Source organism: Peromyscus leucopus, chromosome 1 (assembly GCF_004664715.2).
Source record: "Peromyscus leucopus breed LL Stock chromosome 1, UCI_PerLeu_2.1, whole genome shotgun sequence".
NCBI classification, from domain to species: domain Eukaryota; kingdom Metazoa; phylum Chordata; class Mammalia; order Rodentia; family Cricetidae; genus Peromyscus; species Peromyscus leucopus.
In genome coordinates, this window is record NC_051063.1 from 72,594,492 (window position 1) to 72,621,909 (window position 27,418).

General features: G+C 50.2%; 1 protein-coding gene across 1 annotated transcript; it reads right to left on the reverse strand.

The window, feature by feature from the left end:
• Positions 1-668: 668 nt before the first annotated feature.
• Positions 669-21,208, reverse strand: Gpr26 (G protein-coupled receptor 26). The gene is made up of 3 exons (XM_028868465.2): positions 20,025-21,208; positions 11,893-12,006; positions 669-3,382 (listed from the first exon to the last, which is right to left on the reverse strand). Exons 1-3 carry the CDS (start codon positions 20,690-20,692, stop codon positions 3,145-3,147), a joined length of 1,020 nt encoding a protein of 339 aa, XP_028724298.1. The 5' UTR covers positions 20,693-21,208; the 3' UTR covers positions 669-3,144.
• Positions 21,209-27,418: the final 6,210 nt, after the last annotated feature.

Consider the following 27,418-nt stretch of genomic DNA (forward strand, 5'->3'; position numbering starts at 1 on the left):
TGGCCCTCAGGTGCAAGCGCAGTGAATGTGACTCTGGAAACCAGTGGGAGCCAAGCAAGTCATGGAGACCTTTCACCCTGGGGGACGGAGTCTTGTTTTATATACCTCATGCCTGAGAAAACTACACGTTGTTTGGTGAATTCGATTGCCAGAATGAGGTAGATTGTTCAAATGGGAGCAGTGACCATGGTGGGGTGGTGGGTGGGGGTGGGTGGGGGCGGGGGGGGGTGTTTCAGAGATGTGCAGACTGACACTAGATGCTTATGGGAAGGCAACTGCCGCGGCATTGGCTGGTGCCCATTGCCAATGGAACCGCTTCCTCGCACTTCCCTTGGGGTTTTCAAGCCTATGTCTAAGTGATAATGAAAACTCTCCATCAATGGGCTTATCTGGGGTTCTTGTCAGTGGCACGATGCCAATGTAACGGGTTTTATTAGATGGTAAGCAGTTTCAGAGGCATAGTGAAAATTACGGCATGCAGCCTTCCGGAGAAGTGGTGTCGTGGGTGGCAGTTCCTGCTTCTTAGCTAGGGAAGGGACAAAGAGATCTCGTTGCAACTCAGGGTGCAATATGTTGCCTACACAGAGTAAGCAGAGAAAGGATTTGTAGGGTTACTCTCCCTCCAAACCAATATGGGAGACGTGGAAGCCCCAACCTGCCTTTGTTTGTCTACTGACCTCACCCTCTGGGTCACCATCCCTGTCTTGCCCAACTTCAGGGGGATTTGGGTGAAAAGGGAGGAGATTATTTTGTGCATGCTGTCTTGGCTCCCTGCTTGATTTGAACTTCCCTAGCACTTTGAGTGTTGGGACAACAGAGGGTAGATACAGCTGCTCTTTGCTAGGAAAGCTACAGAAGTGACTGTTGTGATTTGGGCTAGATAGGACTGAATGGACTCGAACCAGGACAGTTTTGTTCCAGAAACAAACATGTGGCAGTGTTGTGCTGGTAGATGGGAGACAACCAGCTTGGGGCAAAGGCCTGATTTACAACACTTAGTTATTCTGAGTGTATAAAAACTTCCATCATGGCTAATTTCAAGCTTCCTGTGTGACATCCCTCGTCACAGGAGGGAGGGGGTGTACCTCACCAACTCCCCCGTAAGATTGGCTGCAGAGAGATGGGTACAAAGTCCAAACAAGTGTCCAGAGGAGTCCCCTCTGGACCCCAGGTTCTTTTTCTCTACCAAGGCAGGTGTGAGCATACCTCTCCCAGCAATGGGAAGATATTAAAGCCTCCTTAGATGTTACAACTATCTCCATGGAAACTAGGAAGCCTGACAACACTAAGCCTGATGGAGCTGTTTTCTAAATGAATTGCCAAGAGTTAATGATAGTCCATCTTTTCAAACAGACAAGCAGACATTTCTCTGCCTTTAACTACTGGGGCTGCCTGGCAGGGAAGAGCAACATTCTTCGGGCTGGTCTCTGGTGGATAGTTCCCTCTGTACTTCTGAGACTAGGATGTGTGGAGCTATAAGGAAAGAAAGATCCTTCGGACCTGATGGCTCCCCACCCTTTCCATCCAGAGGGGTCTCCTACAGGGCTGAGAAACAACTGCTCCGAGAATTCTCAAGTCAATCTGAAAGGATGAGATGGGAAGAAGGCATGGAGCGCGTGGTGTGCGTGTGTGTGTGTGCGGTGCGTGCGTGCGTGCGTGTGTGTGTGTGTGTGTGTGTGTGTGTGTGTGTGTGTGTGTGTGCAGGCATGTGGGGACTAGAGGTCAATCTCAGGTGTTGCTTCTCAGCCACCATCTACTTTGTTTCCTTTCTCTCTCTCTCTCTCTCTCTTTTTCTTTCTTTTTTTTTTTTTTTTTTGAGATCTGTCACTGGCCTGTAGCTCACCAGTTCAGCAAAATCTAGGCTGACCAGTGAGCCCTGGGGAGCCACCTCTCTTGCTTCTCCGGTGCTAGGATTACAGGTGCACGCCACCATGTCCAGTTTGCTTTTAGTGTGGATTCTTGGGGGTCAGACTCAGGTCCTCGTGCCTGTACAGTGAGCATTTTACTAGCTAAGCTACTTCTCCAGTTCTTAGTTTTTAATGAGACCTAGACAGTGGCTCCCAGTGGGCTGGCGTGTATATTATAGAAACAGCATCCTATACTAATTGCGCTCTGTCATCAGTGGCACGAAGCACTCTTGTGGTGACCTTGGACAACCCCCGCTTTCTCGGGACAGAGTTACAGAATGAGGGTAATGAACCACGAGGATAATGGTACCCAGTATCTGAAAACTAAGACTGCATCTCTGTTATGTCAGCTCCTGTGCATCCCCCTCACAGGATGTGATGGGCAAGATGTCTAAGACAAGAGGGAGTCCTTCCTACCAACTCAGATCCCAGATGGGGAGGTAGGACAGACCGGACACCTCCTTCCTGCTTTACTGGGCTCGCATAGCTATGGCATGCAAATCAGAAGAAGGTGACTTCCTTCTCAGATTTCAGAGACTCTAACATTATCTATTACCTGTCTATTGAGACCACTTTCATGCTACGATTGTCAATACACGCAAACATCAGTTTGTTTGATGGAAGAGGGACAAAAGTTGAATCCAATTTATCACCCCTAAGACAACTGGTAGGCAGCAAACTGGTTGTTTAAACACTTCCCCATTGAGTGCAGAGCCCAAGGGTGTCAGCTGAGCACAATGTAGTTGGCACCAGCTAGATAATATTTGGGTTACAGCAGCCACCACTACCAAGTGGAAAAGAGATGCCATATTAGATCTGGGGCCAGATGGCCACAGACAGCCTCACTTTCAGCATCACTGAAATGTCCCTTGGGGCATGGAGCCCCGTGACCAGTGGTTAGCAAACAGGTGAGCGTCATGCCCCCACACCTGCCACCAGCACTCAGTGTCCTCGACAGTGACTAGCCTACCATCCTCTGGGAGGCCTTTGGTGAGTCTAAATGCTCAAAACACACTCCCAAGAAGAAAAGTCAGGACACGGCCCATGGCCATCCTTTGGTGATGGGACAGTCTGATATCTACCCTGGAAGAGCCAAGAAGCAGGCCCCAGAACTTGTTCAGACATCAGCAACACTGCAGTCACCAGACAATGGTGGCAGTTCATGTCCATCCAGGAGTCCCCACCTCCCTTTGCTCTGTCCACCTCATCCTGAACTCCCCGGCAGGAGAGTGGTCCTTCATTCTGACACTGGCAGAATATTCTGGCTGTGAGAGTCACCTGTGAGGCCCACGGAACGGGAGCGGATGGAGCGTCTATTGAAGATCCTGTTCAGGAGATCCTTGCAGCTCCTACGGTATTGGTGCCGAAGCAAGGAGTATACGAAGGGGTCAGAGGCAGCCTTGCTGTAGGCCAAGCACTTGGACAGCACACCCCAGTGGGAGCCGATGGGTGCTGTGGAGAAGAGTTCCACCAGCCTGTGGAGAGATGGGAGTGTGTTACTGAGGGGCATGTAACCATGTCAGGTAACCTCAAAAGCAATAATGATACACACCGATGAAAATGATGGCAATGGACATTGATTAGGCACATACTCTAAGATGTGACAAGCTCATGTCCCCAAGCTCATAAGGGCCATCAACTCTAAAGGCGAGATTTCAAGCCAGCTCCACCTCTGCTTCTGACCCCAGGCAAGTCTTGGTACTCTGTAGGTCTGCATGTCTTGCCTGTAGAGTAAGGAAGTCAGATGAGCTCGCTCCTGTGATCTTTTAATCCATGAGAGTCCAATTTGGCTCTGCCTCAAACTCAGTTCCGCCTTCCTGAGGAGTCTATGTGGGAGGGAGGGCCAAGAGAAAGCTCCGCAAACATTCTGCAAAGCTCCAGGAGAGCATCTGCCAGTGAGGAAGAGCTCTTCTTAGGACTGGGGTCCTGATGGCCTCTGACAACAGAGCAGTCAGGAGACCTGAAAGTGGCCTTCATCTACTGAGGAGGGCAAGGGAAGATCCGTCCTGTGTGTTCAAGAGTTCAGTTCTCTGAGTTCTCCTGGTAGCCATGGACCTCACTGAGTGGTGTAAACCTCAGGCTTTGAGGGCAGTAAGAATTCCTGGGTCCTCACTCCTACCCCTAATCATCATTACTCTCTCCCAAGTGTTCCCAGGCCCACTAGTCAGACTTGAGAAAGTATCTAGCATTAGCATAAGTTCAAAGAGACCCACCAAACTTGGAGTTTAGAGACCTTAAATCATCTCTCCTCCACCCCTTGTCAGACGAGGAAGTGGAGATCCAGAAAGAAGAAGGACAGCTGCAAGCCTAGTGTCTGTTTCCAACCAGGTTCTGGCAGCTGGCCACCGCCTGGGACATCTCCAGGAGAGCAAGCAGTGGTGGCCCTCAGCTTGGTGGGTTGCTTGGGAGAGGGCTCAGAGACAAGAGGGACAGAGGGTCTGCTGTGACTCTGCTGTCAATTTGGTTTTCCTAGAGTCTTCTTGGGGTTGAGATTGCGTGACGGGTCTCCGTTCGAGTCCGTTGAAGGATAGGACAGGCTCTGTGTGGCATTCCCCACTAACAGACCTCATCCTGAATGCATCTCTAGTGAGTCCGTTCTGAGGGTTTATTTGGCTTATCCTTCCATACGACTGACTGTTCATCATCAAAGGAAGTCAGGATAGAAACTCAAACAGGGCAGGAACCTGGAGGCAAGAGCTGATGCAGAGGCCATGGAGGGGTGCTGCTTACTGGCTTATTCCTCACGGCTTGTTCTATCTACTTTCTTGTAGAACCCAGGACCACCAGCCCAGAGAGGGCACCACCCACAGTGGGCTGGGCCCTCCCCCATCAGTCACTAATTAAGAAAATGCCTACATCCTGATCTTATGGAGGCATTTTTCTTAATCGAGGCTTCCTCCTCTCAGATGACTTTAGCTTGTGTCAAGTTGACATAAAATTATCCAGCTCTCCATGTGAGGCCAAATGATGTTTCCCAAATGGCCTGTATTCTATATATTGTTGAGGTTGGTCCTAGCATCATGGCTCTCCCCAAAGGATAGGTAGGTGTGTGTGTGTGTGTGTGTGTGTGTGTGTGTGTGTGTGTGCAAGTACACATATGAATGTGTGAATGCATCCATGGAAATCAGAGAACAACCTTGGTGTGTTCCTTCCTCAGACACCTTTCACATTTTATTTGGGACAAGCAGGGTATCTCGCTGGGCTGGAACCTCACTGAGTTGGGTAGGAAAACTGGCCGGCCAGCAACTTTGCAGAGAACTGCCTGACTCCATCGCCCATTTTGTCCTTGCTGAGGTTACAAGCAAACATTGTTCCACCCAGCTTTTGGCATGGGTTCTGGGGCTCTGAACTCATGATTTATGATTGCATGAAAAACATATTGCTGTTTGAGCCATCCCTCCAAACTCCCCAAAAGAATTTTTTTAAATGATCAATTATCAAACCAATCATCAAGATCAAAAGTAGTATTTGGGGGCTAGGTAGGGTAAAATTATAGTATTTGATTCCCAAAAACTTTATCTGAGGTCTGAACCCCCCTCAGATGATTTCCAGTTTGTGTTTCCTTTGGATCAAGCTCTCACTGCGTGTGTTCTCTCTCGTCTCACAATGACCCTGCAGAGAGGGCCTCATTCCCATCTTACAGATGAGGCCATTGAGGTCCAAAGAGTTTGAGCAGCAAGCCAGGGTCTCCAGCCAAAGAAGTGCGAATCCACCCTCTAAACCTGACTAGAGACCATGCTGAGACCTGGATCTCAGCATTGCAGGGTGACAAGATGCACTTTAGGGACCTTTTATCCCCAAGAGGCCCTTTCCATGAAGTCATGATTTGCTGTTTTAAGCATTTATCTTGTCGCTCCCCATAAAACCCGTGACAAGTTCTGCTTTAAAGACATGATTTGAACCCTGGACTTTGGGAACCAGAGACCTCATGCTTCCTGGTTCCAGGCTGCCTCACCGGCTCCTGCATTGTTTCCAGCTCTACAGTGTGCCTGACACCTTTGCTTTCAGATACTGCAGGTAAGGCAGCACGTGAGATGCTCTTCGTACTTCCTCTGCCCATCACCGCTCCTCGGGCCCTTGCTCTTTCTGTCCTGTCCCTGTCTGTCTGTCTCTCCTTGTAACATTCTGCACACACAGACACATAGACACAGACACACAGGCACAAACACAGACACACAGGCACAGACACAAACATACAGGCACAGACACACACACACACAAACAGAGACACACAGACACACAGACCCAGACTCACAGGCACAGACACAAGCACACAGGCACACACACACACACACACACACACACACACACACACACACACACATACACACACACACACACACAGAGTGTATATGCATTGAAGTGCAATGCAAGTCACAGAACATTGCTTGGGAAAATAACCCAATTATCCTCAAGGCTTCTGGAGACTCAATCTGCATATGTCTGCATATGCAAAGGCCTGTGAGCTCTAAGCGAATGCTTTAGGCTTTTATGAGACATTAGAGTGGAGGAGTCATTTATTAATAGAACGTTAACAGTCGGGAGCCACCTGCACATTAACCTCTTTCCCCTCTCCATCATTCCATTACTCTGGAAAGCTATAATAATGGGGCCATCAGATCCGCAAATGCCTCCAAACCTGATCCCGATGATTTACGACAACTGTAATTATTTGTAAGTATAGATTGCTACACAGACAGACGATAGGCTTACAATCACTTGAAGACATGTGAACATTAATCCAGAAAATATTTCCCAAGAGCCTGTGGGTAGGAACATGCAGTGGCCTTGAAGGCCCTGCCTGGTCACTTCAGGAACAGTCTAACTGACCCAGAGCTCAGAGGAGCTACATGACTAAAACAGAGATATGTCAGGCCTCCATTAAGAGCTCTTGCAAAAGAAGAAGGAGGAGGAGGAGGAGGAGGAGGAGAAGAAGAAGAAGAAGAAAAAGAAGAAAAGATAGATGGTGCCTGAATAACACCTAAAGCCTGGCTTCCACATGCACACAAATGAATTGGCACACACATGGACCTACACATATACATGCATGCATGCATGCACACAGCAGATAAATTGAATTTTTATTGGACTTATTATCCCAGTAGAGAATTGCCATGAAAAGAATTGATTGTATTGTTTTTTATCATGCTAATATCTTGGAAGTTATAAACCTGAAGTAGGTGCACCTTCATTTGGACAGGCAGGCCACCCATGTCTGGTGGCTGTCATGTTAAAAACACTACTGTAGACCCCATTCATGCTGTCTACTCTGCTTCAATTATTTCTCCTCCTCACATGCACATGGCCATACCCACTTCACAAGCTTTGTCCAGTAGCCTGGCCAGGAAGCTCCATTCTGCCTCAGAGCCCTGGGTTCTGGCCCTGCTGGGTGGAATGGGTCTGACTAACTACAGGCTCTATCTATTTGCAGGGCCAGGGTTCCTACCAGAGGGCTCTTGGAAGTCTCTTCAATTCACCCTTCATCTTCAGGGGAACTTTTATAGTCTGCATAGAGAAGGTGCTGGAGACACACTCGACAAAGTGATGGGAGGTGAGCGTGAGTGCTGTCGTGAGAGATTTGCTTAGGGTAGTTCTGCATATACACAGAGAAGACAAGTGATGAGGTGATGAGATGGGGTGGCTTCCCCTGATCTAGGTTCTATACTGGAGGAGGTGATGGGGTGGCTTCCCCTGATCCAGGTTCTATACTGGAGGAGGTGATGGCGTGGCTTCCCCTGATCTAGGTTCTATACTGGAGGAGGTGATGGGGTGGCATCCTCTGATCCAGGTTCTATACTGGAGGAGGTGATGGGGTGGCTTCCCCTGATCTAGGTTCTATACTGGAGGAGGTGATGGGGTGGCTTCCCCTGATCCAGGTTCTATACTGGAGGAGGTGATGGCGTGGCTTCCCCTGATCTAGGTTCTATACTGGAGGAGGTGATGGGGTGGCATCCTCTGATCCAGGTTCTATACTGGAGGAGGTGATGGGGTGGCTTCCCCTGATCTAGGTTCTATACTGGAGGAGGTGATGGGGTGGCTTCCCCTGATCCAGGTTCTATACTGGAGGAGGTGATGGCGTGGCTTCCCTGATCTAGGTTCTATACTGGAGGAGGTGATGGGGTGGCATCCTCTGATCCAGGTTCTATACTGGAGGAGGTGATGGGGTGGCTTCCCCTGATCCAGGTTCTATACTGGAGGAGGTGATGGCGTGGCTTCCCCTGATCTAGGTTCTATACTGGAGGAGGTGATGGGGTGGCATCCTCTGATCCAGGTTCTATACTGGAGGAGGTGATGGGGTGGCTTCCCCTGATCCAGATTCTATACTGGAGGAGGTAAGGGGGTGGCTTCCCCTGATCCAGATTCTATACTGGAGGAGGTGATGGGGTGGCTTCCCCTGATCCAGGTTCTATACTGGAGGAGGTAAGGAGGTGGCATCCTTTGATCCAGGTTCTATACTGGAGGAGGTGATGGTGTGGCTTCCCTTGATCCAGGTTCTATACTGGAGGAGGTGAAGGGGTGGCTTCCCCTGATCCAGGTTCTATACTGGAGGAGGTGATGGCATGGCTTCCCCTGATCCAGGTTCTATACTGGAGGAGGTGATGCCGTGGCTTCCCCTGATCCAGGTTCTATACTGGAGGAGGTAAGGGGGTGGCTTCCCCTGACCTAGGTTCTATACTGGAGGAAGCGAGGCCTTCATTCCCCTGGAAATGCTGCTTATTCTCATGCAGGATGGACAGTTTTGTGAATGTTTTTTAAAACTCAATAACATTAACTCCATTTGAATCTGCTAGCAATATGACTGAAACGTTATTGCCTGGGCACTATTAGAAGGAAATCGACTATAATAAAAAAGGGGCAGAGCAAGGGAGAGAGAGACAGAATACACTAGGAAATGAGGTTAACTCTGAGAAAAGTCTCCTTGCCGAAAGTGGGAGTCACACCACTTATTCTCTGAGGATTCAAGTTCACCTCCTCAGTCCATGACTTCCCTTCACTCTGAGGTCACAGGGGAAGGGTCTCTGTATACTTTCTTTCTCACTCACATTCCCTGACTGGCTAGATCACCTTCAGTCTCGGGGTGTCATGGGGACAGAAGATAATGGCCCAAGAATCCATACAGGCATGTCTGTGCCACACACGCCAGTGCTCCACGTTCTTTAACTCCAGGATACCACACTGTCTTCTGGGAGCCCAGAGAGGTGAGGGCACGGGCCCAAAGTTGCCTAGTGGAAGGGTAGAGCTGAGGAGGCCTCTCTGTCTCTCTGTTAGGTCTTATGCAAAGTCCTGATCTAAGCCAGCTCTGGCTTCCCAGCTGAGGTATGGGGTTGAGATCACAGCTTTTCAGTCAGGGTGATTCTGGTCCTGGGGAACACTTGGCAATATCTGGAGACTTGGTTATCAAACCGAGAACACTGGGGAAGGACGGAGGTGTTCCTGGTATCCAGTTGGTTGGGACCAAGGAGCCCAATATACATCTTACAATGCACTGGGTAGCCCCTCTCTGCCGAGAGTCTTCTGTGTGCAACACAGCAACAGTACTGGTCTAGTGTATAGTTCCAGAAAGAAAAATCATTGACTCTGCCCTGTCCTGTGGTTGGACCACCGAGGGACCCACATGCATAGCTCCAAGTCCTGTGTTCACAGTGAGAGATGGACTGAGTCCGGCTCCCCAAGAGGAAACACATACTGTGGAAGGCAGTGGGTGGCACTGTACTTAGGCCTGGGCTGTCTGAGGAAGAGAGGAGAGGGCTAGAGAGGTGAGCAAGACTCCCTGTCTGCCTGCCTGTACGTTCTTGTGGGTCCTGTGGGCAAAGGACCGTCTCTCGGCCTGAAGAAAGAGCTGAAGGTCATGACTGAAAGTACACGCACCCGGGCTGGGCTCTGTGTAAGGACAACTGAGGAGAGCAGAGAGGGCAGTCACACACAGTTGGCTTAGCCTCATGGGGAACAGGAGGCTGGGCAGCAGTGAAGGGGATGCCCATCTGGACTCCTGCCGTGCACTAGCTGTGTTTGCTCTCTGTCTCTCTGTCTCTGTCTCTGTCTCTGTCTCTGTCTCTGTCTCTGTCTCTCTCTCTCACACACACACACACACACACAGACACACACACACACATACACACACACACACACACACACACACACACACAGAGAGAGAGAGAGAGAGAGAGAGAGAGAGAGAGAGAGAGAGAGAGAGAGAGACCATTTCTAAGACTCAATCAAAGCTCCTGCCTCCACATCTTAATAGAACCACTGTCCTTTGTGATCTCCCAACTTCACAGATCACAGAACTACTTAGGATACAAAGCTGTAGGATTCCGCCCTCCCCCCCCCCCAGTCCACAAAGCAGCTTGGGAGAGGGAAGCAAGGAGAGAGGGAATCCTTTTCTTTCTTCCTTTTTCTTTTCTTTCTTTCCTTTTTCCTGATTGACACTGGCATGGGCACCTCTCACAGCTGGAGCAGGCTAGCCTAGCAATGCTGCTGCTCCCTGGTGTCAGTGAACTGCAGCCCTGCCTGGCTCTTGGTGCTCTGGGAAGAGGACAAACAGACAGTCACTGGCCTCACAGCACAGCTGCAAGCGTGGTGGCCTGCCTGGAAGGGCACAGAGAGAAATATGTTTTTATTCGAGTGGTGGGGATCTCTGAAGTAGACTGTTCAGGGGCTGGCTACCCAGGACAGCAGGCAGTGGGACCCTGCACTGTGCAATACTTCCCTCCATCTTTCCTCCCTGTTTCTTCTGGCCAGTGCCTCCTGGAGTATGAGTGTCGGGTGAAGAGTTAGAATGAGGTTATCTGGAGATAGAGTGAAGAGTCTTCCACTGTGGGATACTGAGGTTAACACATAAGCATCTAAGGCTGATTATGGAGAGTAATGCCAAGGTTTCCCCCAAATCCAGTTGATCCCCTATATGGAACAGCTGGCCCACTTCTGGGTACAAGACCAAAAGAAACGAAATGAGACTCCCACAGGTACCTGCATGCTGTATTTACTGAAGCACCGTTCATAGCAGCTGAGGCAGAAACAACCTGGGGCCGCAAACAAACAAAGAAAATGTGGAATCGATACACAACAGGATGTCATTCGGACAAATGTGTGGAGCCAGAAGACACGATGAAATAACTCAGATAGGTGCCACCTGTTGTCTTATAAAAAAACATTCCTTAAAAAACCCATCAGAATATGCAGCAGTGATGCTGAGGAGATGGGATGAAGGGGATGATGGAGGAAGGGTGGATAATGGGCATTAAAACAGACATGATAAACATGTTCTCACATTCTACACCCCAGTACAGGGGTGGGGGGTGGGGTGGGACATGATGACTGTACTTCACAACAGCCTGTTACATACGTTATAAATAATGAACAGAGAGGTGCTTGGAGGCTCCAAACACACGGTAATGACAAGGAGATGGAGAATAAATTACCCCAATTTGACCAGTACATGTTGTGTAGTGTAATTTCACATAATGCCTCATAGGTTTGTGCAGTGATTACGTGGTAATCAAAACTGTGAAAGTTGTTAGAGGAACAGGACATGTTAACTACCCTGATTTGATTAGTACCCATTGAATACATGTATTGAATCATCAGGAGGTACTGGTAACTATGTGTTATAAAAATGTTAATTAAAGGGCTAGAGAGAGAGAGCTCAGTGGCTACAAGCTCACACTGCTTAAGAAGAGGACCTGAGTTCAGTTCTCTGCAGCTCACAACCTCCTATAATGCCAGCTCCAGGGAACCCCAAAACTCTCTTCCGGCCTCTACCGATACCTGCACTCACCGGTACCGACACACAGACACAGACAGACAGACACAGAATTCAAAATAAATCTTTAAAATGTTAGTTATTGATCAGGGAAAGTCAGAGGCTGAAGAGAAGCATTTAAGTGTTCATTCTCAGCCTGCCATTCTCTCAAGAAAGATGTGCAGCCAAGAGGGCTCCCCTCTGGCCCTCTGAGGCCTGGTCCTCATTCACAGGTCAGCTTACCTGGTAATCACATAGGGGGCAAAGCACACGAGGAAGGTCCCTATGAAGGTGCTGATCTTTTTGGTGGCACGCTGTCGCCTCCGCTTCTGTTCCTCCAGACACCGCTCCCTCACACTGCACGAGACAGAGAGGAGAAGATAATTCATGGGGTGGCCTGGCCAGGACACAGGGAGCTGCTACTCGGGAACTCAAACAATGGATTCTAGGCACAAGGCTATGAAACCAGAGATCTGGGGCCCAGGCTTGTGCCCTTCGGCAAGCTGTGTGACATTGCCAAGGTCATTATTTGCAGTGTAATGTCATACACCACATTTTATTGGTGTGCTCTCTTATAGACAATGTAACATAGTCTGTATGTAACAAATGGGATTGTTTGAAGAATTAAACACACAATGCACAGTGTTCTGGTTTCCTTTCTGTTTCTTCGATAAGACACCCTGACCAAACACATCTCAGGAGGGGCAAAGGGTTTATCTGGCTCATACTTTCATGAAACGGCCCATTATTCGGTGGAAGGCAGGAACTCAAGCGGCTAGTCACAGCACATCTACAATCCAGAGAAGGGAGAAGCCAACAAAACCACGCTGCCTACCTGCCTATGCCGCCAGCTTTCTCCTGCTTTAAGTTCCGAACCCTCAGCATGGGGGATGGTGCCACCCTTACGTCAATGAATCATCAAGACAATCCCCCACAGATATGCCCACAGGCCTATCTGGTATAAATAATTCCTCAGCCGAAATGCTCTTCTCAGGTAAGTCTAGGTTGCGGCAAGTTGACATTTAAAGCCAGGCGTCACACATAAAGATACAGAAGATGTATCGAGTGTAGAGATGGATAACGCAGTGAGTTCAAATAGACAGGAACTCATGTTTTCACTGCTTATGTTACTCACTGATTCCCCTGCACAATCCTGGAGGGCGACACTCTGTGTGGTGACTTTTATTTTTATCTTTACCATCTTTAGTCCTGCAGGGGCTATTTCCCTGCCTCTGGGGCTCACCTATTATGATGGGTTGGTGTTAATTGTCAATCTGACAGAATCCAGAACCACCTGGGAGATGGACCTCGGTGCTTACTTGGGGGAAATTATCTTGATTACATCCATGGACATGGGAAGACCTGTCTTAGTTGTGGGCATGTGCAGTTCCTGGTACATGATTCCTCCAGAGACTGAGATAGGAGAAGCTAAGTGACAGCCAAGTCCTCTTGACATTGAGGATGTAGCTTAGAAGATAGAGCCAAGAGCCACTAATGCCTCTAATCACACCCTATTCCTGCTCCACTCTGCTCTAAGCCCTCCCAGAACTGATCTCTCTTCACCAATAGAATCAGGGCACCACAGGCAAGGAGCACAGGAAAGCAGCTGTGCATAGGTAGGCAACCCAGCACCAGGTTCCAGAAGCTCTATCTTGTAGCGTCCAGTATGGACATAGGTGAGCAGCGAGGGACCCTGGAGGTGGTGTCACCCAGCAAGTCTCTTACTTGGCAGAATCCGGCTTGGGCTGCAGTGACTTGCCCCTGAAGACAGGCTGGCCTGCTCCACAAAAGCAAGCAGCAGAGAAAAAGTTCATGAGCTGGATCCAAGTATGTTGTTAAAGTAAGGGCCACCCACTGCTCCTAGGAGAGTGAGCATTTTAATCCCCAAATCTCTCCTCAACAGATTTCTTCTGAGACGGACAGTTTGGATAGATGGGTCTGGAATCCTAATTTATAGAGTTAAGCACTAGATTGGGGCTTGGAATCAGTTTCCCACTGTCGGAAAAATGTGTTGTTCACAACTAACGCTACTAATTATTTTATAATAATTAATACTAATAATGGTCTGAGTCTCTACCACGTGTCATGTTAGATTCTGTGATGAGATTTCACGTGTGTTAGTTTAGTTGGTACTCACAGTGTGTCTAGGAGCCAAGGACGATGTCATTATAGTCCCCATATTCGAGAGAAGGACATTGAGGCTCAGGAGAGTTAAGACATTTGCTCAGGATCACACAACACATTCACACGGCTCCTAAATGGTGACTATAGGGTGGCCAACACTGGATCAGGCACTGCCTCTGTTTAGTGCTGAAAGTATTCCATCCTAGACAGTTTCCCGGGAGCTAGCCTCGTTTCTGAGGGGGATCCTATAGCTGAGACTCCTTCGTCCTCAGCAAGCCAGGCTGCCAGATGATGGCAGGATCTGAATCCAGACCAGAGTCTGGAACCAAGCTCACCCCTCCCCCTAAATAAACAGACTATCTGTATCATCACAGGGGAAGTCCCATGGCCTGGCACGTGGTGGGCTTGAGGTCACTGAACTCCTGCTTGACCCAAATCCCCAGACTTCCTGACCATGTGTGGATTTCTGTAGCATTTTCCACTAAGGCTCATGGGCTTCCATGATTGCGAAGCCTGTGGTAAGAGATCTGGGTACAGGGACATGACCAGCTCAACTGTCTTGGTTTAAAACTCCAAGTCCCTCATCTGGGAGTCTCAGGCTAGGGCAGAGAAGAACAGTGGTGACCACAGAAGCAAGAGGCTCAACGTTCCTCTCCACGACGTTGGTCTGTGTGCTCCAGTGTCTGCAGATTCCCATGGATGAGTCGTGGAGTACAGACTTGGGGTGTCGGCCCAGTCTCCTGAACCATCATCACACAGCATTCTTCCATGACAACAGAGGAACATTCTGCCACTCAATATGCAAGCACGCCAAATTCATACAAAGGACTCCCTGTGTTCCTGTCAGCCCTCAGGAGCTTTAGTGTGAGAGTCCTCTTACATACACTGCCTTGGGAGGGCCCTGCTCTCCTAACTCTGTGGCCTCAGGGAAGTCACCAGGCCTCTCTGAACACGTGTCCCCACTTTTCAGAGGAGGGTTTCACCCACGCTGTAAGTAGACCATTATGGCGATAGACATGACTCACTGACTAGTAGGGCACTGAGAGATGGGGAGCTTCCTTATGCTCCCCAAGGAGTCAGGGTTCTGATGAGGGGCTGTAGCCCCTTCCCTGTCCATAGCAGACCCTCTCTCTTCCAAAGCATGGGGAACGTACTCTCTAAAGGCTTTGGGAGTCAGAGAGACAGACATTTGAGTAACTGAAGGAAGGGAAGGCTAGGACTGTCGTGGGACTGCCACTGTGACTCCGCCAGGCTGCAGAGATCTTCAGAGATCTGCTCTGCTGTCTCTTCAAGGACAGGCCAAACAGAAGGCACTTTGCAGCCGGATCTCTTCCTTGGCCTTTGCTTCTTGGCTAGTAATCTAGTGGTTAACTGTGAAGAGCCAAGGTTGGACTTCCAGATTCAAATCCAGGCACTTAATTATGGGGTGGCTTTAAGCAAGTGATACAGCCTCTCTCTACATCAGCTTTCTCATCTCTAAAAATGAGGGTAATGGGAGAACCTGCCTTGTAGGGTCACACTGTGAGTGACTGAATTAAAATATGGAAAGTGCCAAGAACGGTGGCTGACTCAGTGAACACTTAGTGAGCGCTAACCAAACTATTCTCAACTCAAACACTCACTGGAAAACTGTATACTGTGGTCCAGCTCTGCCTTGGACCTCCAAGCCACAGGGTTTCCTCTTTCTGGAAAAGTCCTTCTTGTCCTATGCTATGTCCACAGGAGAGAAGCAGCTGTGGCTGGGGACTGTACCAGGGGTATTGTGAACCAGCATCGTGCCACCTAACACTGAGTTGACTCTGTGGCCCACTTGGGGCTTACAGGGACATCACAGATTCGAATGTGAGGTGCCAGTAGACCACAGAGAAAGTCTGCAGAGGGTCCTCTGCCCCAGGGACATGTTACTGCTGGGACAGAACAGTAGACTCTGCAGCATATGCCTACCCAAGCTTACAGATGGGGAGACCGGGGCTTAAAGGCCTGGAGGACCTGCCTGCCTTGAGAATCGGGGACAAGTGGGACTTCAGACACATGGGCACTGACTACCAGCCCAGAGCTCCCAGTTAGGGGTGTGCCACCCCTTCCCCGAGCTATTGTAAAGGATAAGGCTGAAGCTAGCTCTACCTTCCTGGGCTCTGCTGTTTCCTGGGTAATAGTGCGGTGGTGGCAGGAGGTGGGTAAGGTCAGGTGACCCCATGTTTGGGGAAGCAGCTTGACCATCAGCTTAGCACCCCCATCGCTTAGGTACGAGACAGCTCACTGGGGTCTCAGAATGATGGGATCACAAACCCACTTGCTGTCATTTCCCTCACCATAGCTTTACAACCCTGAGATCCCTAAAATCTTGTGTTCTGTGATCTGTCATTGCGCTCACAATGAGTACCCAGTTATTATTCTCAGCTGAGTACCCAAGTGGTTTAGGACATGCCTAAGAAACCTACCAGCAGTTTGGGACAGAACAAACCTCAACTCAAATCTCCTGACCTGACTCTAGAGTGTTCCCCTTACCCTCACGGCTTCATCTGGTCTGACTGTGGCACCCAGAGTCCTTGGACTCCTGGACGAAGAAGTCTGTGATGCAGAGAACATGAGGTACAAAACTCACTTAGGGAACCCTGATTGTAGTGTGAACATATGTGCTAGCCTGGAGTAGGAGTAGGGGGGTGTCACAAGATTTGAGACCAAAGCAGACAGGCTCTCTGGCTTTCTGACATGTGAAGTCAAAGAGATGTACTCAGCAGGCTGCAGTAACAGCAACTCTGGAAGCATCTAAATAGACAGTGATAGAAGACTCTGAGATGGCTAAGTCCTCGATGATCTGAGATGTCCATTGTCCTACCAGAGCCCACACTTGGAGCATTCACAGGCTGGTCCCTGTTGGTTTTCTGGCTTTTAAGACATGAGACAAGATGTCTGATGGTGAGAAAGAGCCCTGAGTTTTCAGTTAGGATGCTGGCGTTATCAGTCCCCCTCTGAGATCTAGCAAATATGGTCCCTGCTCTAGGCCCCATATGTGTAAGCTGGAGCCCACACCTTCTACTCTAGAGTAAACTCCCAATTTTCTAGGGCACATAATCCTTGTCCAAATGCCTTAATTCTGTTTCCAAAATACATGCAGACCCTTGGTCCCCACCCAAAGGTGGGCTATACTGTGGATGTACTCAGTTCAAGGCCCAAGGAGTACCACATATACATGGAACGTCACTATATGACTTTCAGTGTGCACATGGTCCAAGAGAGGCACCTCTTGTGCTGGGTGGAGTCAAGAATGGAGAAGTAAGGTAAGTGGACCACTTAGTGTTCTCTAGCCCAGATGAGGCTAGCCTCCAAAGAGCCTGTAAATCCTAAATTTGAGCCCCACTTTTAGGAAGCATATTTGCCAAGATAGGGGATTAGAATGTATTCCATGTAACCATCTGTAAGCTAAACTAGAACTTCTAAGCATCTACATAAATAGTTTGTAAGCCTCTATCTGCCTGGTTGCTCCATCTATAAATCTCAAGGACAGACTTGGTTTTGGACCTGGGTGTGAGCTACTTTCTAGAGTTCATCAAGTGCCTCTCTTTTGAGACCAACTTCTACCTCTGTAAAGTCAAGAGTCCAGTAAGATTCTGCCTCTTTGGCCAACTTCTGACATCCTGTAGAACCAGTGCTCAGCCAGCCCCTGTGGTCATGGTTCACAGGATGTTGAGGGGTTGGTTAGAGATAGACTCCGGTAATTCTGTGAGGAAGTTCCCATTCAGCTTGTAGGAGAGTCTCTGTCACCAACAACTTAGGTCCAGGAAGCCATCTACCTGGCATGGTGAGCCCGGTCTGGGCTGGAAAGAGGGCACTGGAGCTGGGCCATGAAGCCTGATCGACAGCTGAACCTGGCGACAGCTGACCAGGTCTAACTAGAGCCCTCCTAGAGCTTTGACTGGGAGAACTGAATGACAAACACTGGGCAGGTGGAGAGCTGAGTGTGGACCAGATACCACAAAGTGAAACATGCTTCCCAAATGAGGTGACTTGGGAAAGGACCACAGAACAACAGAAACAGGAGATGCCACTCTGGGTCTCAGATTTAGAAAAGAATCCTGCTGTTTAGGTGGTGATTGTAGAAAAGGGGTAAAGCTTGCCACTCAGCCTCCAGGAAAATCAGCTACCTCCCATCACTTCCTAACAAATGGTACCTGGGCTCCAGGCGACACAAAGCAGGTCTCTTAGCTAAATCCTAGGGTATGCGGGGGTAGCTGGGATGACTTCCGGTGAGCTAAGACTCCACTTGCTCCTCTGGCTGTCCAAACTGACACCCTAAGACTACATAGGTTCTTGGCACCAAAGGATGTCATAGCCTGGGGTGGGGCAGGACTCCACCACAGCCTTCAGAGCTAAGACCACAGCTTCTCAACTGTGCCACTGAAGTGACAGCCAGCCCATCAGCTGTCAGGGAAGTGGTCTGGCTGTCGTGTTCTGTGGAACCCACCTCCCACACTCCTGCTTGAGACCTTTGCAAAGGACAGTTTGTGTTCACCAAGGAGTCCATGGCTCTGTGACCTGATGGAGCTTCCTGGAGAGTCTAGAAGCAGGGGCTCCTCCAAACAGCCCGAGGCTTAAGTCAAGGTTCTCTACAGAGCTGACAAGGGCCTGGATTCCAGCCCCGTGTCTGTCTTTGCTTATGGCACCCCTAGATACTATCTGAAGTTCTGACCTAAAGTCAGAGAGCCAGGCAGGAGGAGAGGAAGCCCTTGCCCCTAAATAGAATGCAAAGTGGCATCTACCCTTCTCTCTGGGGGATTAAGAGCAGAGATCAGGCTTTCCCTCTCTCTAAAAGAACTGGCTCCTCTCGGGGCTCCACTTCTCTTTCCCTCCACTGGGAGGCTGGAAATAGGCTTTCTAGGATTAGTTCAAGTCTGCAAGAGTTAACACTTGCCTGCAACCTCACAAGCTGCCCCAGCCCCAGCCCTGGAGATGGCCCTTTCTAAAGTGAAGGATGATGAACAGGAATGTTTCTGCGAGCGTGGCTGCAGACTTTCTCCTGAAATGACTCTTTGAGCTGCACAGACCCAGGCAGAGAGAGCTGATGCAAGCACATTCTGTTTAAGTTTCTGTGGGGAAGATTTTATGTAGAGAGGACTAGAGCAGCCAGTCATTGGGAATAACTGCTCAGCGGGGAACAGTAGACACACTCAGCCATGCCCTTCCAATGCGCAGGCATGGTGAAATTCAGAAGCTGCTTATGGCTCAAGGCAGGGAAGCCCCACAAGGGGCTTTTGCTCAGACTAACACCTTCTGTCTGTTTGCTGTGCCCTGTAAGGCTAATACACATTGGAGTCCACACTCTTCCCTACCCTAAGGCTCCCTGAATCCTGGGGCTCTGCTCACACATAGAACCGTAACTTTCCATCACCAGTGCTCCCCGTATGCTGTGTCTTCTGTGCCAAGTGGACTCCTAAGCTCTTATCTATAGACTCTCGGGAAGCAGAGAGCGAGCCGGCTTTTAATGTCTATAAGCCGGCAGAGGCCACGGAAGCACCCTCCCTCTCGATGTTCTAGTCTCGAGAGCAAAGATGAAGTGAGCCCAGGACAGCCTGATGGACAGTTCTCTCCTTCTCTCCCTAAGGGACCTTGAGGACCACAGAGGTTCCCAGCCAGTTCTTCCATTTGCCCCCTTCAGTCTTCTCCTGAGAAACAGTGGGTCAAGAGGATGGAGATGAGTGGACAGGCTTAGTTTCAGGAGGCTGAGGAATAAATTCTTGAAGGGACCTTGAGGCTCCAAGTCCACAAGACAGGGGCCAGAGTCCTCGAGGGAGGCAAGACAAGCCCAGGCCCTCAGGACCTTCCACAGGGCAAAGGTGCTGTGGATCTGTTTTTGGGGACTCAGGCACACATACAGGGAGACCAAGAAAGCACCACACCCAGGATTACAAGGAGCCAGAGGAGTAAGAGCACACTCTGAAGAGTTCTTAAGGGTTTTCTAAGCCTCCAGACACCCCCTCTCAGGGCCAGATCCAAACCCTTTCCAAGCTTTGCACACTGAACAAAGCCCACTGCCCAGGATGAGTATAAGGAGAAGGAGGAAGTTCTGGCTGGGATTTCAGTGCGGTGCTTCAGAAAGTGAAGTTCTGGGTACCATTTAAACAGCATCTGCCATTCCTCCCTTGCTTAGTGCAGTAAGGGGGAAAGAGGACTCTCCCACGGCTCTACCCTGGATGCTGGGGCCTTCCCAACACACTACAGTGTCCCTCAGAGCCCTGGATCAGGCCTCTCACCTGGGGTGGATGTCCACCAACAGCACGAGCGTCTGCATGGTGATCACGTCGATGCGCTTGCAGTGGAAGCGGGCCACCTTGAGCACCTTGAGGTACGTGAAGCAGAGAACGATGAAGGAGAGCAGGAAGCTGAGCGCATGGAAGGCGCTGGTGAAGACAGCAAAGCGCAGGCGCTCCTCCGGCCGCCGGCTGCACAGCGTACAGGAGGCATATAGCTGGTGGAAGCCGAGCCAGGACAGGGCGAGCGCGGTGGCCGGGAAGGTGAGCGCGTGCAGCCACGTGTAGGCCACCATGAACGCGGCATCACGGAGGCGCATCTTGGCACGGTAGCTCAACGGGAAGACCACAGCCACCCAGCGGTCGATGCTGAGCGCGGCCATGCTGAGCATTGAGTTGGCGGCCAGGAAGGTGTCGAGGAAGGCGGCCAGGAGGCACAGGCGGTCCCCGGCCGGCTGCCGCTGTGCCACGACGCCGGCCAGCGTGAGGGGCATGTTGACCACGGTGCACAGCAGGTTGCCACACGTGAGGTTGAGGGTGAAGAGCGCCGGCGCCTGGCGGCGAATGTCAGCGCTGTGCAGGAGGCAGAGCAGCACCAGCCCGTTGGACAGCAGCGACACGCCGATCGTGCCCACCAGCAGCCCCGCCAGGCCCGCGTCCCACGAGTTCATGGTGCGCGCCCGCAGCTGGCGCTCAGGGCCCGCAACCCCGCGCCGCCATGGCGCAGCCTGCTGCCGGCTCAGCCCCTCGGCGACACGGACGCCCAGCGACCCCTGGCCCCCGTCGCCATGGCTACCCGGAGGGCGTCCAGCAACCCAAAACCCCGCGCCACCCCCTGGGCCAGCACCTAGGGACGTAGGCACCCGGAGCCCCGCGCCACCTCCCAGGCGAGCACCTGGGTGCAGAACCACTTGGACTCTGGGTCACCTCACCACCGGCGGCGAGCACCTGGGAGAGCGGTCACTCCTAGCCCCGCACCACCTCTTGGCAAGTCACCCGGTGCTCCGCTGAACTCCTGTGGTACCCCGGGATCCTGGGTCGCAGGTGCCTGCGGTCACTGGCTTTGCCTCTGCCTGCACCCGCCCTCACCGGGTCCCTCTAAGCTCTGGCTCTGCTCCGCACACCCTCCTGCTCTGGCTTTCTCTCTGTCTCCCTCTCTCTGCCTCTGCGCTCAGTCTCCAGTGTGCTCTCACTTTCTGCTTCCCCTCCCCCCGTCTGTCTCTCCCACCTCCAATTTTCTCCTTCCCTCTTGCTTCCCCTCCCTCCCTTTCTCCTTTCTCTCTTCTTTCTCTCAGGAAACCGGCTGCTTCTGAGAAGGAAATCCCACTGATAGACTCTGACTCTCTCTCTCTCTCTCTCTCTCTCTCTCTCTCTCACACACACACACACACACACACACACACACACACACACCACATTCACACACACACTTGGAAGGAAAGAGGCCTGCAGGCTCCCTTGCAGAGTGACTGGCTCCCTGTGGTTCCCCTCCTCCTTTCCCCTTCCATCCTCCCCTATATGAGCAGGAGACAGGCTGAGTCAAAAGAATCTAAGGAAAGAGAAGGATGCCTGGACACCCTCATGCCTCAATGCCACTAGGTCCCGCCTAGCTGACCAGACCTTGACCCAGCCCACCTGTCCCATAGCTGCCCAGCATCTGGGCTTGCTGCTGTAAGCTAAAATGAACTGGGGAGCTTGGTTAGGCGTCTGCTGAGCTGGGATGGAATTCACAGCTCTATCTTGTATTAGAACCAGATATCTCCTGAGATCAACCCCCCATCTGTCCACAGGCAGCTGCTACCCTGCTGGACACTGAGTCCCCAAGGCTTCATCCTATCACTCTGTAGTCATTCAGTTGCATTCTCAGACTTGGTGGAAGGACACTTGAGGCTCACTGGGACATCCCTTGGGCATGCCTTCAGCTAAGAGAACACTTTATCTGTCCATAGCATCAGAAGCAGCCCCGAGGTGACTGGTACTGGGCACATGTGGTGTCCAGTACCAGCTGCTGTCTATCCATTCTGGGTCTGGTGAGACAGCAAGTTATTGCTGGTGAGACAATAAGTTATGTTTATTAGGCATGTGGGTGAACTGTTTAGAGAATGGATGGCATGATTTGATCCGAATCATGGGAACTTGGAACATAAAGTGTCTCAGCCTCCCCTTGGGGAAACATGTGGGGACTGTGGCTCTCCTGTCCCCAGTCTGGACTCTGCAGTTTCAAAAGTGCTTGGTGGACAGATAGGTGACAACTTTTGGAGCTTCCTCAGCCTCTTCCCTTTCTGTGAGATGCTACCTCCTCTGGTGACCACCTACATTGTGTCTCAGAGCCTGGTGATATGGTCAATGATGACGGCACATGGCCAGACCTCAGTCCAAAGGAGGCCAAGCATCACAGTTTCCCTAAGGGAACTATTTTGTCTCCCCCATCACACTAATTATCTCTCCTCACAGAGTTTCAAGCATGGAGGGGGCTCATATAAAGCACTGGGAAAGCAGAGAAAACAATGTCCTCTCTCCCCTGCACCTTAGCAGATGCTCATTAACAGTCATTGCAACAAACGACAGCCGTACACAGTAGGATGTGCTGGGGCCACTTCTTACCAGCTCTCGAGGGTGCTCTGGGAGCTCTTCCGAAGCTCCCTTCAGAGGCAGCATGCTAGTAGTTGAAACCTAATATGCCAGGGACGTTCACATCATAGAAACAGGCAAATGCCACAACCACAACTCGGGGCCTCCTATTAGCTGAGCCTGTGGTTAAGCATTTACCAGCACACCACTCTCCGACTTCACAGGACCCAGGGCAAGTCACCCAGCTCCTCTCTGTCTTGGCTTCTTTATCTCTTTTTCAGAACTGTTTTGATACTGTCTGGGGGTGGCTTTGCCTCTCAGAGAAGAGACGAGCAAGCAGAATACTGGCAATCTTCTCAGCCCTTGGTCTCCTCATGTGGCCTGCAGAATTCAGGTTGGCCCTGCATCTTCACCTCCTGCTTGGTTGAGGACAGAACAGTGGGCTGCCCACTGGTGTGTCTTCCTGCTGCCACAGATGGCCTTGACAAACCACCCCTGGGATGGGACCCGTGTTCAGGATTACTTCTGGAATAAAGCAGTATCTTTCAGAATACACCAGTGGATCCTTCATTCTTACAATACAGTGTTCTATAGAATCACCTTAGATGCTGGTTAAAGATTTGGATTCCTGAGTCACCTCCTCCCAGGGTTTCAAGTCAAAGAGCCTGAGATTCTGCCATGTTAACTATCTCTACAAACGACAATTGGAAGTGATCAGGCTACATAACTGATGCCTCATCATGCCCTGGACACATCCTCCATCAGTGGCCCGATGCTCTGGCCTCACAGGACTACAGTGTTTGCAGGAAGCACAGACATTAAAATGTTAAACATTAACTAATCTATTCATAGCACATGAATTGCCAACGCCTGTCCAAACATCACACTTGATTTAATCCTTGCAAGAATGAGGAGATGAAGAGGTAACTACTGCCAGTATCTCAGAGGTGAGGACCACAAAGTACAGAAGAGTTCCGTGACAGAATTGGCTACAAGAGCTGGTTTCTACTGTGTGTTCCAGAGCTCCTCAGTCACCTTCTCCATGAGGTGCTTTTGGTCTATAACTTAAAAGAACCTCAACTTCTCAGCATCAAAATGATGTTGATAACCAGAGAACTGGGGCCAACATTAAGAAAACAGTATTCTCTTCTCTCTCTCTCCCTCCCTCCCTCTCTCCCACCCACCCACCCCCTCTCTCACATACACACCATTTTGAAGATCATTTGCTCTCTGAATTCCTAAGGGCAATATTGAAAGGTTAAAATGCCAGAATAGAAATTCAGAATATTATAACTCAGTCTGCTGAGGAACTGAAGCTCATTTTCTTCTGCTTATTTAAACAAAATTTCCTGCTCCCACTGGGATTGTTGGAGGGCTGATCTCCATAGCGACCAGGTCCCCAGCCTTGTTGGCTTTATCTGGGGCAGTCTTCACTGAGTTCAGGTCTAGCATAGCCTTACACCCTGATAATGAGGTTATAGTCACCGAACACAGCCCTATGTGGGATTTGATACGAGCCTCTGCTGACCCTCCGGAAGAGAATCTAAGAATCCAGCCCACTGCACCAGGGCCTGCAAGGTCTGGAGAATGCCTGCCAGGGAACCACACTGTGGTTCTTTCAAGCATGCACTTTCAAGCCAGAGGGAAGTCAGCAGTGATGGAATGTTGATGACAGCGTTAACATGACTCATAAAATGCTGTAACTGTGCCCCCTAGGGAAGCTCAGCAACAGGACTCCATAGAGGCAGAGGAATGCACATGTCTTTGTCAATCTTTGCAGGAACTCTCCAGCGTGTCTATCCTGAAGTGAAAGAACACTTCCAGAACAGGCAACGGTTTGCTCAAGGTCACTTTCAGTCAGTCACATCAGTTGACAGAATCAAGTGAATTGTTAAAGATCCACATCTATTAGGCATAGACCTCCATGTTTTCCCTACTGTATTGCTCTCTATCACACACACACACACACACACACACACACACACACACACACACACACACTCACTCACACACACACTCACACACACTCACACTGATAGCTTACTGACAGAGGTGGTCCCTTCACAGTTGCCTTTAGAGAGTGGTGAAATGTTATTACAAGAACCAGACTGGCAGCTGTGTCCCAAGGGAACCCCAGTAGAAGTGCTATGGATATGAAGAACATATATGTTGGTGGTCTTTTGGGTGAGTAACCAGGGGATTCTGAACTTGTACAAGTTAAAGAGAGAGGGTCAAGATTCTGGGCATTCCATATGGAAAGAAGTATCTGGGAAATGCCTATGGACCTAATAATGCTGGAGACCCTGCAGAACTGTGCCTCTGCAGCAGAAAGTGGACCTCAGGAAGGTGGGAGACACAGATGGATGTACCAGCTCCATGACAGGCACAAAATATAAGGCCTGTTGAGATGATGGCTTCCACAGCCTGGAGCATCCAGTCAGCCTGACAGCCTCCCCAACTGGGCCCAACAGCAGGGTTACATTTTCAAAACATTTACTCAACTGATATTTAAAGTGATCACAGAGGCATTGGAGTTTACCAGAGGCCAACTGCAGATGATTCCCATCATCCAGATTAGAACACTGAGACCCTAGAAAAGGCATTCATTCTTTGCAGAACAATATATGACTTGGAGTGGCAGACTAGATCCTGGAATGCTGACCAGGGCCTAGCTCACTCCCCAGTACTCTGTTATAACTAACCTGCTAGGTTGGTGGCCCCTCTCCAAGTGCATGCCCTGGTGAGCCCTCATGCCGGGCAAACAGAACCAACTGCACAGTCTGTCATTCCAACAGGCCACAGAGTCTCGGGTTCAATTGACCATAAGTGTATGGCTTTTTGAGACAAGATCTCAATTAGCACAGCCTGGCATCAAACTTGCTATATAGCTAAGGATGACCTTGAACTTCTGATCCTCCCGACTCCATCTTCCTAATGTTGGGATTGCAAGCATGCATCATCACACCAGGCTCATCTGCTCATTGTCAAGGAGAATTGGCTCACTGGCCCTGGACCTTTACCACTCCCGAGTCTCCATGATGGCCCCAAACCACACAAACCAGCTATGTAAGGTGATAAGCTCAGAAAGAGGGAAGAGAAGTCTCACTGTCTGACAGCCTGGTCTGGTAATCTCCCCAAAGAAGCCAAGGCTTTGCTGTCTGAAGGAATTCAGAATGCTAGGCAATGTTTATCTGAGCCTTGCCAGGATCCAGACACTCCCAACTGCCTTATCTCATTTAATCTTTGCAGCATATATGAGATGCTTCTGCTACAACAGATGAGGTAACAGAGGTTCAGAGAGGCTGGGCACGGTGCCCAAATACCAGAGCTAGTGGGGAAAGTGAAGGGGACGCAGGTCCAAGTACGTGATGGCTCTGGCTCTGTCCTGATGTCATACTTGATCCCCCAGTCTCTCCTAGTCATACCCACTGACAGTCATTCCCACTTTGCTCTCACCTGCTCTCTTCCCAACTCTGTCCTTGGGCTGGGTATCAGCTAGACAGTGTGATTACTTAGTGTCTGAGAGAGGGCTTCTGCTGAGCACACTGCTTCATTTCCCCACTTATGGTTCATGGGACAGGGCTTACCACCCTGTTTGTAGACTGGGCGTTGGAGGGAGGCATGGCATGAATCATCCTGCCCAAGGACTCTCAAATAGCCTGGGTAGATCAGAGACACGATCCTTTCCCACGTCGGGGCTCTGATTCCTATACCACAATTGCCCTGCAGATTGTGAGAGGGAGGAATTGCTATCCAACTCAAGTCTGTGTGGCCAAGAGGAGGTGCTGCTTCTCTCTGCTGGACTCACATGCACACATAGCTACCAAGAGGGGGGGGGCACATTTCACCTCGCTTTAGAAATCCATTTCATCTGCCAGTAGCAGGGAAGCCTCTTTATTTGCAACTTGAACTGGCTCCTGAAACAAAGGTGTATATGATTGGCCTTTCTGGGTTTTAGGCCATGAGGCACTGAACCCATCTCAGATGATGGCTCCTCTGAGCTTGCACTGACTCCTGAAAATGTCTGAACCTGTTCATTTCCTGTCTCTGAGCTGGAGATGGGCAGTGGAGCTTACCTTATATTTCCAGAAATGGAGCCTTCGGGTCCTTGTCCCTGTTCTGCTTTCCAGTTACCTATAGTCTCTGGGCATTGCTAGGCAGCCTGATAGTGTGGAAATCTTTGTCATGTCCTGGGAGGTCAGCACCAGGAAGATGGACAGCTCCTGGATCCTGCTGTGTATGTTTCAAGTAAATAAACGAAAGAAAGGCCCTCATCCCCTTTATTAGTGATGACTCCAAAATTTTCCTTGATGAGTCCCTACTCTAAGTCAAGGGATACAGTCATATCACATCCTTAGAAAGCCACTGGAGGATTCCCTAGCCTGAGTGTCACTGTCCAGTGCCAGTACTTGGTCTGGAAGCACTGTGTAGTTGATAAAACTTTGTGCCGGAAGCCAAGGAGGTCAGGATCCTAGTCTAGTCTCTGAACCCAATTGACCATATGCCTTTGGGCAATTCTTTACCCTCCCACCATCTTCAAAATGAGGTGGATGGATAAGGTGATTTCACCTGTGCATTTGAGTTGCTTGAAAATGCCACACAAGGAACATGGATAAGGAGAGAGGAGGAAAGGGGGCCAGAAACAGGCACCCAAAGGCCTTCTTTTCCCATATGGTGGAAATTAAGTCCCTTCTGCTGCAGTGGCAACTGAAAACCCATGTACCACTTTAGCTTTTGAGGGCTGTGTGGGTGGACGTGTGGGGGAGAATTCACTTTTCTGCAAGTGTGAGCTAGTGGGAACAATCTCTGAGCTCAGCTCTTGGCCC